At 43.6% G+C, this 16,425-nt stretch overlaps 1 protein-coding gene and 1 long non-coding RNA gene across 4 annotated transcripts; one reads left to right on the plus strand and one right to left on the minus strand.

The window, feature by feature from the left end:
* Nucleotides 1-6,442: 6,442 nt before the first annotated feature.
* On the minus strand, nucleotides 6,443-8,736 carry LOC126988887 (uncharacterized). The gene is made up of 3 exons (XR_007742616.1): nucleotides 8,598-8,736; nucleotides 7,455-7,516; nucleotides 6,443-6,591 (listed from the first exon to the last, which is right to left on the minus strand). It is a non-coding gene; the product is annotated as an uncharacterized LOC126988887 (long non-coding RNA).
* A 647-nt stretch (nucleotides 8,737-9,383) lies between these two features.
* Nucleotides 9,384-14,430, plus strand: LOC126988888 (uncharacterized). 3 transcript variants are annotated; one of them, XM_050847273.1, is made up of 5 exons: nucleotides 9,384-9,787; nucleotides 11,638-11,749; nucleotides 13,486-13,575; nucleotides 13,806-14,102; nucleotides 14,342-14,430. In XM_050847273.1, the coding sequence occupies exons 2-4, from the start codon at nucleotides 11,639-11,641 to the stop codon at nucleotides 14,079-14,081; spliced, it is 477 nt and encodes a 158-aa protein (XP_050703230.1). In that variant the 5' UTR covers nucleotides 9,384-9,787; nucleotide 11,638; the 3' UTR covers nucleotides 14,082-14,102; nucleotides 14,342-14,430. The 3 variants fall into 3 exon arrangements, with proteins under 3 accessions (XP_050703230.1, XP_050703232.1, XP_050703231.1); XM_050847275.1 differs by having other exon boundaries at nucleotides 13,486-13,557; nucleotides 13,866-14,102; XM_050847274.1 differs by having other exon boundaries at nucleotides 9,384-9,682.
* The last annotated feature ends 1,995 nt before the right edge of the window (nucleotides 14,431-16,425 follow it).

The following is a 16,425-nucleotide window of genomic DNA, read 5'->3' on the forward strand; positions in this document are numbered from 1 at the left end:
AGGTCACTGTTTGCCCCTCGTCCACCAAGCGGATGCCCCTTACCCGTTTTACACAATTTCCTTGGCTTGGTGGAGGCCTGAGAGCTACACTATATGCTGTTGTGCCGTGCCTAAAGGGGGGGTTTCGGAGCCGTTTCTACTCCCATCACCAGCCTGCTGATCTCGGGGGCGGCAGGGATTGGACTGGCTCGCCCTTACCTGGGCTCAGTTCAGGCACTCATGACTGAGGGCATGGCCCTTGTTCACCACTGGCGTCTGGGTCCATTCCCGACTCTCAATGGGGGCGGCTTCAAGATGGCGCGCCACTCGCCTGGCCTAACCCCTGGACACCGGCCTTCAGCTGTCTCGCGCCCTCACCTGTGCCGTGGAAAGTTAAGTCCCGAATGAATCTCGTCAGGCCGAGCGGTTAACTCATGACCTTTCCCCTGACGTGGCCACCTCAAGGTTCCAACACTTTTCCTTCTCGCCTTTCAGCTTGGTACATTAATCTATCCTTCCTCTGCCTTTCTGAGGGTGTCTTTTTGTATGTTAATTCTAAACTTAATTTTCCCTTAATTTCAAAGTCCTAACGTATTGTAACGAAAGGAGTAAGGGGTGGCGCCCCTTGGGGCCTGCTTTCGCCACAACTAAGGGATCGGAGCCTTGCAGAGAACGGGAAGGGCTGAGGGAAACACGTTTTCTGGTAGCTGGTTTATTGGCTCCCCCACAATAGCGACACGCCTAGACACACTGGTCGAGTCCCCGCCTTCTCAGCACCTTGCAGCTCCGTCAGGGGCGCCGAGTACCGTCCCCATCCGCTCGTGGGGCTCGTTGTGCTGGCGTCCTTACGTTCCTCAAGGCGCTCAGCGTAATCCAATGGGCCCCTGGGAACCGCAGAGCCGTGCGTGAAGAAGTCAGCTTACGCGGTGTGGCCAGCTCGGAGGCGCTGGGTGGACTGATTCTGAGGCAGCCAGGCGGTGGAGACGTCAGCTTGGCCCTGGTTCGCCGAGGCCTACGTGGCGGGTCGGTGAGGAGGGTGAATCATGGCGGTCCGTCCCCGTGAACCACCATTCGGGTGCGGGTTCGCTCGTGTCTGCGTAACAGTATAAATATATATAAAAATAGGGATCCGGCTGGATTTATATCAGGGGTGCCAACCCAAGCTGTAGTTCGTATTTCTCGCTCTCTTCCCTTATCTACTTATGACATATTAACCTCTACGGGTATTGTTTCGGCTGAGGAGAAACTGGATCCGGTAAATAACCATGGCCATGTACAAGGGATTATTCCCAATTTTCCCAATTGGCTTTTAACTGGCTTCTGCGGTGTTGGTATGCCGGCAGGTACGTTACATTATGAATATAAATATAATTTTCTTCCTCCTTTGATGACCCTTAATTCACGTTTAAGATAAATATTTCAGTTTTTTTTATTATTCCATGTGTGTGTGTGTGTTTGTGTGTGTGTGTGTGTGTGTGTGTTTGTGTTTGTGTGTGTGTGTGTGTGTGTGTGTGTAGGGAGGGCAAGGTAAGGTTTGGGGCGTATATAATTGTTCTGCGCGTTGCCTCGGTGCTCACCTCCGTCACGTTGGTCCCTGAGCCGGTGGTTGGTGAGAATCCAGTACCCACAAAAAGTGACGACACAAATCAGCAACAAATAAATAATAGGAGCACAACAGTTTCATCCTCACACTACTCAGAAAAGAATATGAGCAGGGGCCGTATACACAAATATTCTAAGAATAATACTAAGCCTTGCACTTAACAACTTTTAGCTAAGCATAGGCCCTTAAGTATTACTTATAATTCCCCTTAGCGGACTCTAAGCTAAGTATTTTTTGAGCAAAATACCGGTATGAAGTGCATCACCTAGCAAAACGACAACTTGCAAAAGCATTGTATATAGTTACCACAGGACATATTATGCAAAGATGAAATAGCTATAATGAATTCAACACGTTATCTATCTGTACACAAAAGCTTGTTTGGAAACAATAGACACATCAATGGAGTAAATGATCGACATAAACGAGCCTTCTTCTTCTTCCTCTTGTGGTTTTTATTGCCTATGATCGTTATAAAGGTGCATCTTTTCATGTTTCCGGTGTACCTCCACTATTCTTTTATGTGTTTTGGTAAAATATGTATATTACTGCCTCGACGTCGTCTCCTCAGCCGCCGGCGACAACAAAGGCGTAGCGCGAAGCGTATCACATGGAATTACCAAATAATAAAAGTAGACAAGTCAAAAACAAACTAAATCTAACCAGACCTGACCAAACCTAGCTATACCTAGCCTATGACCAACCTAACCTGACCCCTCTACCGCCAAAATGCAATGTGCTAAGATGCGTTAATTCACACTCCTCAATAGTTTGAAGTTTCTTCAATATTCAAGCTGTTTGTCACTGTACTGTATTCAGAGACCAACATACAACACATAATGCATTAGCCTCACGTGAGATGGCTACCATAATTTCAGACTCGCGTGTTCAGTGACTTTCTTGTTTATTTATTTTTATATATATCAACTTTCAGTCAGGTTACTCTGGTATATCTTTGCCTCAGTGGGTCAAGGCACACAATCACTAGTACTATTATAAAATGTTCTAATGTTTCCCGAGCTTCTACACCTATCTGATGTACTATAGATAGGTGTAGGTACTTCTCCATTCATGGAGGCCACTTTTCTCAACTATCTTTGACAGGTCTTCCATTCACATTGTTTCACTCTGCTCCAGTGTCATCATATGCTTTCCCTCTCTGTATATTTCCTTTTTCCAAAGGGGATTGTCTTCAATTTCCAGTTATATTAATTTGGCCCACCGGTGTTCACTCATTTCCTCTCTTTGAAACTCAGCTTCCCCTTTGTTAACCTTTCTCAGAAGCTTCACCCCATTTCCCCTGAGAGCATGTGAACACTATCATGCCAACTGGTCTTGAATGACCTCTAATCTCCCGACATCTTAAGTGTTAGTTTTGCTGACCCATACAAGATAGCTGTGGGGTTACTACTTTCCCCATCCAAAGGCAACTTCCATATTCATACTGGCTAATTTCCCTTCTCTACCACTGATGTTAACACCCGTCATTTTCCTTACCTTGGCTTCATTCAGTTTTCTTTGTGCTTTCTCCTATGGCCTCCTTGCTTATCTCAAATGCTAAATAACCTTGTGTTTCTATTACCTCTAAGATATTGTTTCCCAGCACCCGCTGTCCTACTGCTGGTGTGAATTTCCATTATTATGTTTAAAGATAAGTTTCCATTCCATACCAAAGTCATTTAGGATCAGGCAAAATCCTTCCACTAATACTACATCATCTGCATAACCCAGGCAAAGCAATACAACTTCTGATGTGTGGGGCTTTATTACTTTTGCCTATATCCACATATACACTTGGAGGAGGGGGAATGATTATGAGCAGAAAGGATTGATTGATTATGTGGCAGTAGATGGAAGACTGAGAAAGGATATCTGTGACGCGAAGGTAGTAAGTGGGATGTTCGATGGCTCTGACCATCTTGCAAAAGTGGGTGTTTGAAAAGAAAGGTGAAGTAAAAAAGGAAATACTGAAGATAGAAAAGTTACAGGAAAAAAGAAATAAAAGATGAGTATAATGTGAAATGGCAGATGCCTTAAATGAAAAATGGGAAAGTGTGAAAGATAGTACAGATACTGAAAAAGTTTTTAGAACATTTAAAGAAGTAGTGTTAACTACAACAAAAAAGTGGTAGGGATGAAAGTGGTGAGAGATGGAAAAAGAAAAGGAAATTCATGGTGGACAGAAGAGATAAGGAGGATAGTAAGAGAGAAGGAACTTTTAAAGAAAACTTAAGAAAGAAATGTGGTTGAGCAAGTAAAAAGGGAAAGGAAAAAGAAATGTAGAGAATGCAAAATGAAATTAAAACAAGCAATAAAAGAAAGTAAGAAGAGAGTTGGTGAAGACTTTGGAAAAGACTAAGTGAAAAATATAAAGGGAACAGGAAATCATATTGGAAAGAAGTAAAAAACGAAAGAAAAGCATCACCCCAATAATATCTCCCCAAGGAAAATTAATGAAGTTATGGATGAGAGTGGGAAGATGTTCAAAGACGGGGAGGCTGTGAAAGAGACATGGGAGAGAATATTTCAAAAACTTAATGAATTTTGATGATGGACGTCCAGCAGCTGTTACGGCAACAGTTTTGAGCGGAGGTAGAGAAGTATATAAAGAAAGAAGTATAACATATGAAGAAGTAAATCAGGCATTATAAAGATTAAAAAATGGAAAAGCAGCAGGAACTGATGGAATCAATCAAATATTTTCCTTCAGGATGGTAGGAGAAAAAATAATAGCAAAAGGAAAGAAACTATACACTGCCTTCATGGAGTTTGAAAAAGCTTATGACAGATTCGATTGGATTGCATTGTGGGATGTTTTAAAGGTTTATAGTGTGGGAGGAAAACTGCTTAGTGCAATAAAGTCTTTCTATGAGGATGCATCTGCATGTGTCAAAATTGGTGGAGAAACAAGTGAACATTTTGAGATAAAGGTGGGATTAAGGCAGGGGCGTGTCATGTCACCATGGTTGTTCAATATTTATATGGATGGTGTCATGAAAGAAATAAAGGGCAAAGTTGGAGTAAAAATGTATGCTGAGGGAAGGCAGTGGGTGCTGAATTCAATCCTGTTTACTGATGACACAGTGCTCATTGCAAAAAATGAAAGTGACTTACAAAACTTGGTCAGTGATTTTCATAGCGTCTGTAAAAGGAGAAAGCTGAAAGTAAATGTCAACAAAAGTAAAGTGATGGTTTGTGAGGGGAGTAGAAGTGAAGTTGTTGATTTTGTATGCCCATATAGAGTGGGAACTGAATGTGAAAAAGAATGCAAAATAATTCTGAATGGTGAAGAAATGGAGGAGGTCAATGAGTTTAAGTACCTTGGATCAGTTATCAGTTGAAAATACAATAATAGTACCAACCCTCACATATGCAAGTGAAACATGGGCCTGGAATGAAAGTCAGAGGTCTAGAGTGCAGGCAGTGGAAATGAGTTATTTGAGGAGTGCTTGTGGTGTGAGTAGAATGGATGGAATAAGTAATGAAAGTGTGTATGAGCGTTTTGGAATGTGTCAAGGGGGTGAAGGGAATAAGTGACTTAAAAGTGGTTTGGCCACATGGAGCGAATGGAGGAGAGTAAGATGACCAGAAGGGTGTATGTGAGATTGAGGGAGGGAATGTTAGAGGACGACCTCCAGTGAAATGGAGAGATAGGGTGCAGGAGTACGTTAGGGAGAAGGATGAGAGATCCTTGAGAAACTTTGAGCAGGCAAGGAGGGAGTGTCCGGATAGAGAAAGATGGAAACTTCTGCCGTGGCCATCCCCTGGTGGGAGCTCCTAAGAGCAGGCGTCGATGAGATGATGATGATGAATGAATTGAGAGGAATCACAGCAGAAATGTTGAAGTGTGGAGATGAAGTTACTATATGAATGGTCAAGGTATGTGAAGTGGCCTGGGATGGGGGGGAGGGGTCCCAGCAGACTTGACAAAAGCCATCATGGTCCCAGTTTACAAGGGGAAGGGCAGGAGAGGGGAGGTGGGAGTTGTAGGGGTATAAGTCTGCTGAGTGTAGGCTACCTGGAAAGGTATATGGAAAAGTCCTAATTGAGACTGCGCACAGACTTACAGAAGAGAAAATCAGTGAAGAACAAGGAGACTTCAGGAAGGGAAGAGGATGTGTGGATCAGATATTTTCCTTCAGGATGGTGTTTTATTAGAAAAAATATTAGCAAAAGGAAAAAATACTATGCTGCCTTCATGGATCTAGTTATTCTAAAGAAAGTTTATGACAGAGTCGATTGGCTGGCATTGTGGGACGTCTTAAAGATATATGGTGTGGGAGGAAAACTGCTTAATGCAATAAAGTCTTTCTATGAGGATGCATCTGCATGTGTCAAAATTACTGGAGAAACAAGTGAACATTTTGAGATGAAAGTGGGCTAAGGCAGGGGTGTGTCATGTCATCGTGGTTGTTCAATATTTATATGGATGGTGTTATGAGAAATGAAGGGCAAAGTTGGGGAAATTGAAGTAAAAATGTATGCTGAGGGAGGGAAGGAAGTGGGCGATGAATTCAATCTTATTTGCTGATGACACGGTGCTCATTGCAGAAAATGAAAGTGACTTACAAAATTTGGTCAGTGTTTTTGATAGTATATGTAAAAGGAGAAAGTTGAAAGTAAATGTCAACAAAAGTAAAGTGATGGTTTGTGAGCAGAGTAGAAGGGAGGTTGTAGAGTTTGTATGCCCATATAGAGTGGGCATTGAATGTGAAAAAGAATGCCAAATAATTTTGAATGGTGAAGAAATGGGGGAGGGTAATGAGTTTAAGTACCTTGGATCAGTTATGTAAGCATGGTGGTACAGAAGGAGAGAAAAGAGAAAGCATTGCAAGGATTGATTGATTGGAGGAGAAGCTGGATCCATCTCTGGCATGCCATCTCATTGTTGGGGGCTGAATTTCTCCATGGCATGGACTGGACCTCTGCCGGACAGCTGGAGAAAGCTGCCACGGCACAATCCCGACTGATGGAGACAACTGATTTCTTCTTCCACATCATGTTTGGCCCTGAAATATGAGTACAAGTTCAAATAAACAACATAATATATATATATATATATATATATATATATAATATATATATATATATATATATATATATATATATATATATATATATATATATATATATATATATATATATATATTAATTGGGATGTTTTTCTTGATTAGTGTACTATACTAAAAGAGGTTAACCTGGTAGCTGCAGGACTCATGTTTCTTAAAGGCCCTCCGAGTGAGAAAATGAGAAAAAATCATCACTCACGCAAACCATTTCATAATATATATCAACACACTTGTGATCAGTTTATGCATCATCTATTTTTGGGGGTTTATATCGTGGCAAAAATGTGGCCCATCGCTGGTACATGGTAAAGCCACAAATTTGGCCTGTTGCTGCTACCAGGTTAAGTTGGACTATGAATGGACAGATGTTGTTTTAAGAGCATCTGAAATAAACTTATGGGACTGATATATGATAATTAAATCTGTGATATTTATTAAGATGTGTCCAGTGATTTAATTGGCAAAGAATTGCAAAACACAAGCTAAGAAAATAAAAGTACTGAACTGATTGACGTATCGACACAGGAAATGGCCGTCAGAGAAATAAGAATGGATTAGTAATTAATATAGCCGAAGCAAGAACTAAAAGACATTGCATCAACATAAGTATGTGATAAAATAACAGGCATTATCTACATGAGTTATTTACTGCACAGTGCACACTATATGGGCTGGCAACATTGTCTTATTTTCTAGCAATTGAAGTTGCTTATATCGTGCATTATATTCTTGCATGGGAATGACTGCTTGATGCAGGATGACAAAAATTAAATGATTAAACAATAATGTTATGTGGCGAATACCAGCTCGAGGTCACTCTAGGTCTAGGAGGACTTGCTCGTTGTTGTCAATGTCATCACGATCACTGCAAATAGATACATTACAATTAGAAATGCTTTGGTACCTGCCCTATATCTATATCTATACTTGTCCAGAAGTCAAAACTCTTGACTCATGGACCAATTTGCAATTTTTTTGGTTCAAAAAGATTTTAGCATTGTTGATTGACTTTAATAGCTATTTGGGAGTAAGACTAAGAATAATCATAAAATTCACTTTTAGATCTTCACAAGAAAGGAAGCTGCAAATAACAAAAGCCATAATATACTGTGAACTAATTAATTTCAATTGTGAAAAAAAGACATGACCAAAACAAATTAAACAATACTACAATGCTAGCTAGCATGGGTATTAGTATCATTTTGCAACACCCAGGGATTCCTGGGAGGTATTTTACAGAAAGGATAGCTACTGCTCGTTAAGTAGGATCAATGACGTTAGGTGACGTTTATAATTTTTTGTTAAGTTAAAATAAGGCAACATTCTGAATGATAGTTAGTTTGGTAAAAAATTTACGTCCAAAATCAAAATGTTTGTTTAAAAAATAGTCAGTAACACAAATCGGAAATTTATCTGAGTTAGGAGAGGTGAACTTATATTAAGTTAGGTATGTCAGAGCAAGGTTTCTAAACAAGTTGATTTAGGATTAAAGGAAAAAGTCATACGTGATGTAAGCTTGAGTACTAGAGCAAGTTCGGTTTAAGAGCTACCGGTACGTCAAATTGATTTGGTTTGGTTATTAAAAATAAGCAAAGGGAGGTAATTTTGTTAGGACACTTCTGACATTTAAGTTAGGTTAAAAATATCAACTTTTCTAAATAATTGCTGAATTGGTTAAAACTGGCTATCTTAAATAACAGATTAAGTTGAAATAACTATATGTCAATGATAAATTTACCCAGGTTAGGTTTGGTTTATCGTTGCTGGAGGTTAGACAAGTAAAAATTAAATAACAGACACTAGTGACCCAAATAGGTATTGTTTAGGGTTTGGTAAGATTGGTGGGAAACGTTTGTTGAAGTCAGTCACAAGATTAACAGGTGTGTTAGGTTTAAAGAGTTGAATATTGTAAAGGATAAGTCTGGCGAGGTAAAATATTGGCTCACCTGTGTTCGTTCCTTGGGCAGGAGTCTGTGGCTGCCGGTGTTGATCACAGGTAAGATACACGTGCACCAGTGATGACTGGACCTTCACAGACTACCTAAGGTGAGTGATAACAGACACTGGATGCCCTCCAGGCGATGGCTGGGGCTGTATAACGCCAGCCACACACTGGTGGTTCGCGGGCTTCCAGCAAGGTTACTCCCAGGGCTCCTTGTGTGACAGCCTGTGGATGGTGGCAGGCGGTCACCAGCCATCGCCTGGAGGGTCTCCAGTGTCTGTTATCACTCAATCTCTGTCAGCCTGTGAAGGTTGCACCTGCATTTTACCTGTCGGCGAACACCACTTCAGTCGTGATGGCCATGTAGGTGTTTCCAAGGTCCGCCTCGCCGAACCACTCATCTCAGCACGGTCAGCACAGTCCACAGATATTTCAGGATGAGTTTCAAATCATTACACGCCTCCAATTCGTCTAGACGAGGCAGATATATTAGAGGTGATGCCTTTCCTCCCGCTGTAATCCACCATGTTGCAATACTTATGCATTTTTAACGGTGCTAAGGGAGCCCCTTCCCCGCCTTAAATTTTCCGCCCGCTAAGTGCTCCAGCTTCAGCGCTAAGCGGCCCAGCGCCATTTTAAGTAGAAAACTTAACGTTCTTTGCCGTTAAGTGCACTTAACGATGCTAAGAACTTTTGTGTATACCGCCCCAGGTGTGGCACGTTAAGCGTCCCGTTGAAAAAACACAAACATTGGCAGCAGCGACTCGGCAGGAACGACGAACACGGTGACAGGACGGCCAGCACAACCAAGAACTCCTGATAACAACTACCACTGACGGGGCTCTAGAGGCTGTGGGTCCACAGCCTAACTAGCCCCATAAAACACCCACGAAGAAGAACACGACAGGCAGTGTGTGTGTGTGTGTGTGTGTGTGTGTGTGTGTGTGTGTCATCTCCGTGCAGGGTCGGGCGGCAGACTCACCGCCATACACCCACAGCCTCCTGTCAGACACTCACCACCATGACAGCCTGAACAAGGCCTAGCGGGGCATGCCTAAGCCTAGGTGAAGCTGATCCTACGAGGGGAAGGTAATGATGGAGTGTGTGACCGGCATGGCCAAGACGCCCCCGGCCCTTGGTGTTCCTCCAGCATCACACCCGCCGCCCCGCGGGGCTGCTGGGCACCTTACTGAGGTGCCTTGTACTACTGCTCAGCTTTTTACATGACCATTCCCTGCAGAAACAGTTAAATGGGTGCCTGCTGTTCCTGTTGAGTGGGTGTTGCATGACACACGCCAGGGGTCAAGGGGGAACAAAGGTAATGCCCCCTAAGAAGGTGGTGTGTCAGATTTGGATATTTCAAACTAACTCACCTGGTTTACTCACCTGGTGGGCTTCCCGACCCCACAGTCCACATGATGACGAGGGGAAGCCAGCACTCTGCTGATGCGCCAGCTCTCAATATTTAATTACATACCGTAAACAAAAACAAATACTAATGAAAGAGCTGGATAGTCCATCATATGCAGTCAATTTGTAATGTAATTTATACGATTAGATGTAGAGCTACAGTCCATTTAATGATATTCCAAGAGTTTGTCCCCAAGATGATGAGCTAGTGCTGATTTAAATAGAGGTAGAGACTGGAGGGTGACCTGGGATTCAGGGAGGGAATTCCACAAAGGAATGCCTTTGACACTGAAGGACCTCTTCCTTAGTTCAAGCTGGGTCCTAACATGTGCTATTTAGTGCTGGTGGCCTCTAGTGGGTAGATCAGGAGTTAGAACAAAAAGGTCTGAGGGGGAGATTGCACATTTGTTATGAAAGGTCTGCCGGTAAGGTTGACGGGGACAAAGCCCCACCCAGCAGGTGATGTTAAATTTGAATAGATCTGTTAAGTTTAGTGGTGGGGCGCGGTGCAATAACCTGCACAGTGTTGTTCTTCAGTAAATATCAGCAGTGCAGTGCTCAGTCTTGTGTAATATTGCACTCATGCCGGTGCACAAGTGCAAAATTACTAGTTACACCTGCACAGCTAAATTACCTTGATCTTGATTTATAATACACAGGGCACCCATTCAGGTGCATAACATGCATATTTGTGTTGGCTGTTGGGTGACGGGGGAGCCGGGTGTGCAGGGGAGGGAAGTGAATCAAGTGTAATTGTTAGTGTTGGTGTGTTGTGGTGACAAGTGAGTGTGTATTTGTTTTCTGAATGAGTCTATTGTACCGCAGTCTAAAATCTGTTGAGGGAGGCTGTTCCAGTCACACATGGTGCGTGGAAAGTATGAGTGCTTGTATGCGTCATTGTTAGTGTGATATGTTTGGTATTTATGGGTGTGTGTGTTATGAGTACGTTGACTGTTTGCATTGTGTAAGTTTGTGTGTGGGTCAATGTCAGTGTGAGTGTTTGTGATCTTGTATATCAGTGTAAGTCTGTGTGCTTGTCTGCGTATGTGAAGAGGGTCCATGTTTATCTGTTGTTTGATCCGTGTTGTGATGCCAGACGTTCAAGTGTAATTGTTTGTAATGAACCTTGCTGCCTTGGTGTTGATTTGTTCTAGCTTATCAATGTTTCTGTGTGTGTAAGGATCCCACTCCGTGGAGCAGTATTCCAGTGTTGGTCTCACAAGTGTGTCATAAGCTACATAGTGCTTGTGCAAGGTCCTTTCTTGGTTGCAATGCCTACCACTTGTTATTGTATATTATTTTTGATAAATTTTTGATATGCTTTACAAGGGTATAGATATTGGTTATCATGTCAGGCTTTGATGGGTTTGTATTCACCCTAGAAAACATGGAGTGGCAGCACGGGGTAATTTTGATAAATCCTGTGATCCACTTTGCAATGGTTATAGATATTGGTTATTACCTATCTGTTAGGCATTTATCCCCACAATAATGTGTCCTCAAGGCTCTGTTTTGTGACACTTGAATTTCTACATTTAAAATTATTGAAAATGACCCCATATCAAAACCTTGGGCAAATATTGCCTCTGAAATAAATCTTAACCAGTTGATGAAGGTGAACCTTTGTGTTGCAGGATGACGGAAGACACGCCCCAGAGGAAGACGTCAGCCAGGAATCCCCGCGCGGTCAGCCTCTTGCTGGGGGTGCGGCAGCGGCAGCAACCGATGGCAAGTCTGGAGAAGCAGGTGAGGCAGAGGTTGAGGCTGGGCAGCTCTGGTCTTTGTTAGTAGGTCAGGAAAAGGCAGAGGCCAAGGGAGTGAGAAGCTCTTTTCTTTTTCCTTTGTCCAGTTAATGAAGCAGCTCAAGGGGAAAAAAGCCCACTATGCATTGCTCCTGTAAAAGTAGATAGAAGTGAGTGGTCTGGAGAGAGTCAGTTACAGGTGGAGAGGTGTCTTGATATTCCCCTCATGAAAGAGTTCAAGTCATGGGCAGGAGGAAACACAGACAAAGGAAGCTTGTTTGTTCCAGAGTGTACCAGCAAAAGGGATAAAGGAATGCAGACGGTGGTTTACTCCTGCATAAGGGATTTGTATAGCACAGGAATGAGACAGAGTAGAAAGTTGTGTGCAGCTTAGTGTGAATTTTTTTCCCCTTCATTACTAGGCAGCATTAGATGTCCAGGCTTGAGGGACAGGAAAAGCAAGATCCCTACAATGCAGTACAGTTTATGTGGCATACCATTTTGAAATTGCTACATTTGACACATTTTGTCAGTAAGATACAATCTGATTGACCGATTAGGACCCCAACACACACACACACACACACACACACACACACACACACACACACACACACACACACACACACACACACCTATGCACAAACCTCAGCATATGATCAGAGGAGGCTAGACTGAACCTGGTGTGCCGTTTGAACCCTAAGCACGACTATTTTCTCTTCTAGTTTGGTCCTGAGTTAGTTATAGTGTTGTGTCTGCTGGTTATGACTCGGCAGTGGGGGATGAAAAGGCAAGTCCTGCTCTCTCAGTCTCTCTCTCTCTTGGCCTAAAGCCTTACTAAAGTCTGTTCTCTTAAGTCAGACCCAAGCTGACAACATAAACCTAAGTGTGTTTGCAAGCTGAGTGCTGACTGGCTGCTGCTGTGGCTTCCAAGTTTTCTTTAACCTGTTTGTGTTTATCTCACGCAGCACTTTCTGCTAATATGCACTGTGCTTATGACCACGCTTAGGTTTATGTTGTCAGCTTGGGTCAGAATTAAGTGAACAGACTATAGTTGTGATATATAGGAATTGAGCTACACTTGTGGGCTCTTGTGTATGTGTTAGGTGGAGGTTGTATGTGTGTGTGTGTGTGTGTGTGTATTTACCTAGTGATATACAGGATGCTTTACGCTGGTCCTGTCTCCAAATTTCAGTTTATCAAGTATAGCTTTAATTCATGAATATTTTTTGCTTGAGCTCAATTTTATCTATTTTCAAGGTCATTCTAAGTCACAATGTATCTGTGTGTGTGTGTGTGTGTGTGTTTGTGTCTGCCTCTGCTTGCTTGTCTGGTTTTTGTATGCATTTACTTAGTCATAGTATAGAGGATTTTAACTAAGCTTGTGTTGACCTGCCTCCATATCTGCTTTCATACAACTGTACTTACTTTCATAAATTCATGGATGTTCTCAGCTCTGTCTCCTCATCCAGACACTTGCCAGTGTGAATCACTCCAGCAGGGAAGTCAAGCCCCATAATAATGATGATGATAATACTACTACTATTACTATTAATACTAATACTAGTAATAATAATAAAAGATGGTATATATATTTTATTTTACTCAACTGTATCACAAACTTCCCATTATGAACCACTCTTAACAGGGAAGCCAAACACAATAGTAATAATAATAATAATAATAATAATAATAATACAGCATATTTATTATACTTTATTTTACCATCTGGCATTTCAGGGTGAGATGGAGGTGTGGCCAGGCCTGTACGCACACCTCACCTCCCAGCTGATGGCCCTGGCGCGGGGCAAGGTGGTGCTGGTGCTGGAGGTGTGGCCAGGCCGGTCCACCTCACCTCCCAGCTGATGGCCCTGGCGTGGGGCAAGGTGGTGCTGGTGCTGGAGGTGTGGCCAGGCCTGTACACACACCTCACCTCCCAGCTGATGGCCCTGGCGTGGGGCAAGGTGGTGCTGGTGCTGGAGGTGTGGCCAGGCCTGTACACACACCTCACCTCCCAGCTGATGGCCCTGGCTATGGGCAAGTTTGAGCTGGAGCTGGAGGTGTGGCCAGGCCTGTACACACACCTCACCTCCCAGCTGATGGCCCTGGTGCAGGGCAAGGTGGTGCTGGTGCTGGAGGTGTGGCCAGGCCTGTACACACACCTCACCTCCCAGCTGATGGCCCTGGTGCAGGGCAAGGTGGTGCTGGTGCTGGAGGTGTGGCCAGGCCTGTACACACACCTCACCTCCCAGCTGATGGCCCTGGCGTGGGGCAAGGTGGTGCTGGTGCTGGAGGTGACCAGTCTGACCTCACCCAAACATTGTGGCAGGAACTGAGCACCACACATCCACACACTGGTATGCATTCTACCTCCCTATAGAATTCAATTGGGAAAAAAAAATTGACATCACTGAAAACTTGAAAAAAATATTGCACAGAAATCTAAAAAATAGCTTAGACAATTATTATTACATAGCAGGATGATAGTAATATTGATAATAATAATAGTAATAATAATAATAATAATAATAATAATAATAATAATAATAATAATAATAATTAGAATGGTAATAAGCAATCCCTGTTGTGTGTGCAGGGTGGGTGTTGCCTGCTGTCCAGGCCAAGAGTGCCGCCCACACCCTCAGTGCCTTGCTGGGCCACCACTGCCCCCCTGCTGGACCCCCCCTGCAGCCATCACCAAGGTGCCTGATAGCTGTCTGTCTGTCTATATCTTTCTGTATCAATCTGTCCATCTCTGTGCCTGTCTATCTATCTCTGCTTATATCTGTCTTTATCTATCTATCTATCTCAGTCTGTCTATATCCATTTATCTATCTCTCTGTCTGCCTTATCTCTGATGCAGGATTTATTGAACTGTTTTGTTTTAATATTGTTTTTGTCCCTCTTTTTTATTATTATTCTCCTTACTTTACTGTTGCTGTCTATTTTAATTTCCCTATCCATGTCTGCTCATTAAGAGGAAGCTGTTTGGGCCTGTAGCATTGTTTTATTTTTCCTTGATGGCCTTTCTTGGATCTCAGAAACAATGTCTTTTTCCTATAGTTAACCTGCTCTTTTTCTCAACATTGACCTTCCTCTCCCTTCCCTGTCCTCCCCAGCCTTCAGGAGACACTGCTGAGCCTGGTGTATGTCCAACGGGCACACTGGCGCTGCTTCCAGTACCAGGGGTCCTTATGCCAGCAGGAGGTGTGGGGCGAGGCTGACCCCAGCACCTTCACCCCGAGCCTCTCCTTCCAAGGCCTGGTGGGTGTCTGGCCCTTACGCCTCCAGACCAGAGACGCCATGCAGCTCCTGACACCACAGACACAGCAGCTCAGGGAGAGGATTGGTGAGAAACTGCTGCAGCTGAGGAGGGAAGGTATGTAGGAAGGAAGGGGAGGAGGAGAAAGAGGGAGAGGGAGAGGGAAGGAAGAGAAGAAAGGGAAAAATGGAAAGGAGGGAGGGAAGGAAAGGAAAGGGAAGGCAAAGAGGAAGAGGGAGAGAGAGAGGGGGAGGGAAAGAAAAGGAAGCAGGGAGGAAGGGAGAAGGAGGCAAAGAAAGGGAGAGGAAGGAGGGGAAAGGAGAGTTAAGGGAAGGGAGGGAGTGAAGGAGATGTGAGGGAGGTTATTAACATTAGGAAATGCCTTTGTACTGCAGTGGACCAATAATAATGGCTGAGGAGGAGGAGGAGAAGGAAGAGGGAGGGATGTACACCTTTCATAGGAAGCTCAGTCACAGCAAACAGGAGTCACTGAGGAGCTCTGTGCCTTGTCTTCAGAGGCCGTGGTGCTGAGTGAGTCTCCGAGGCTGTGTCTGGTGTGTGACGAGCAGGTGGAGCAACACGCAGCCTTACGGAAGGGTAAGTGCACTACACACTAAGGTGTTTTTTCATTCACAGACAAAACATAATGAAGATAGTCTACTTACTCTGATGTACCCGAGGCAGCTCTTGGTACCTGCCAGAGTTTTTACCTCAAGAAGACCAAGTTTCCCTCACATATATATCTACTTGGACCGAATTTTTTGTCCACACCAAACCCACTGAGGCAGCACATGGCATCTTTTTACCAGAGCTTTTACCTCAAAAAGACTCAGAGTTTCCCTCACACATACCATTTATAGAGGACTTCGTGGTGCAGTGGTTAGCACACTCGGCTCACAACCGAGAGAGCCCGGGTTCGATTCCTGGGCGGAGTGGAAAAATTTGGGCGACTTTTCCGATACCCGACGCCCCTGTCCAGCCAGCAGTGAATGGGTACCAGGTATTAATCGGGGGTTGTGTCCCGTCTCCTGGGATCTGTTCCCTTCTATAATTCCTTCCCTTCTGTCTCTCCGGCATATGACCACAGATGTTGCACCGACTAAACCAAACTTTCCAACTTTCTACATACCATTTATTTATTTTCACCCAATCCAATCCCTTGTTACATATGTCACCCATTCAGGCAGCTTTAATACTCTTTTACCAGAGCTAGAAGACAAAGCTTTCCTCACTTATCTAACCAACACTTAACCACCATAACTTTGACCACACATAACCCCTTGAGGCAGCTTTCTACCCTCGTACTAGAGCAACCTTTTTTAACCAGACAAGTTTCCCTCACACCACAGCACACAGAGGTACACACTAATTCACCCTCTTTCCCCCTCTCCCCCCACAAAGGGAACATCCAGAGCAGC

This window comes from Eriocheir sinensis, unplaced genomic scaffold (assembly GCF_024679095.1).
Source record: "Eriocheir sinensis breed Jianghai 21 unplaced genomic scaffold, ASM2467909v1 Scaffold100, whole genome shotgun sequence".
NCBI classification, from domain to species: domain Eukaryota; kingdom Metazoa; phylum Arthropoda; class Malacostraca; order Decapoda; family Varunidae; genus Eriocheir; species Eriocheir sinensis.

What these genes read in the sequence shown, in the direction of transcription:
- LOC126988888 (XM_050847273.1), top strand. Translation starts at nt 11,639, where the DNA reads ATGACGGAAGACACGCCCCAGAGGAAGACGTCAGCCAGGAATCCCCGC. An exon ending in TGGCAAGTCTGGAGAAGCAG is followed by an intron (nt 11,750 to 13,485) that starts GTGAGGCAGAGG and finishes CTGGCATTTCAG; the next exon opens with GGTGAGATGGAGGTGTGGCC. An exon ending in AGGTGGTGCTGGTGCTGGAG is followed by an intron (nt 13,576 to 13,805) that starts GTGTGGCCAGGC and finishes CTGGAGCTGGAG; the next exon opens with GTGTGGCCAGGCCTGTACAC.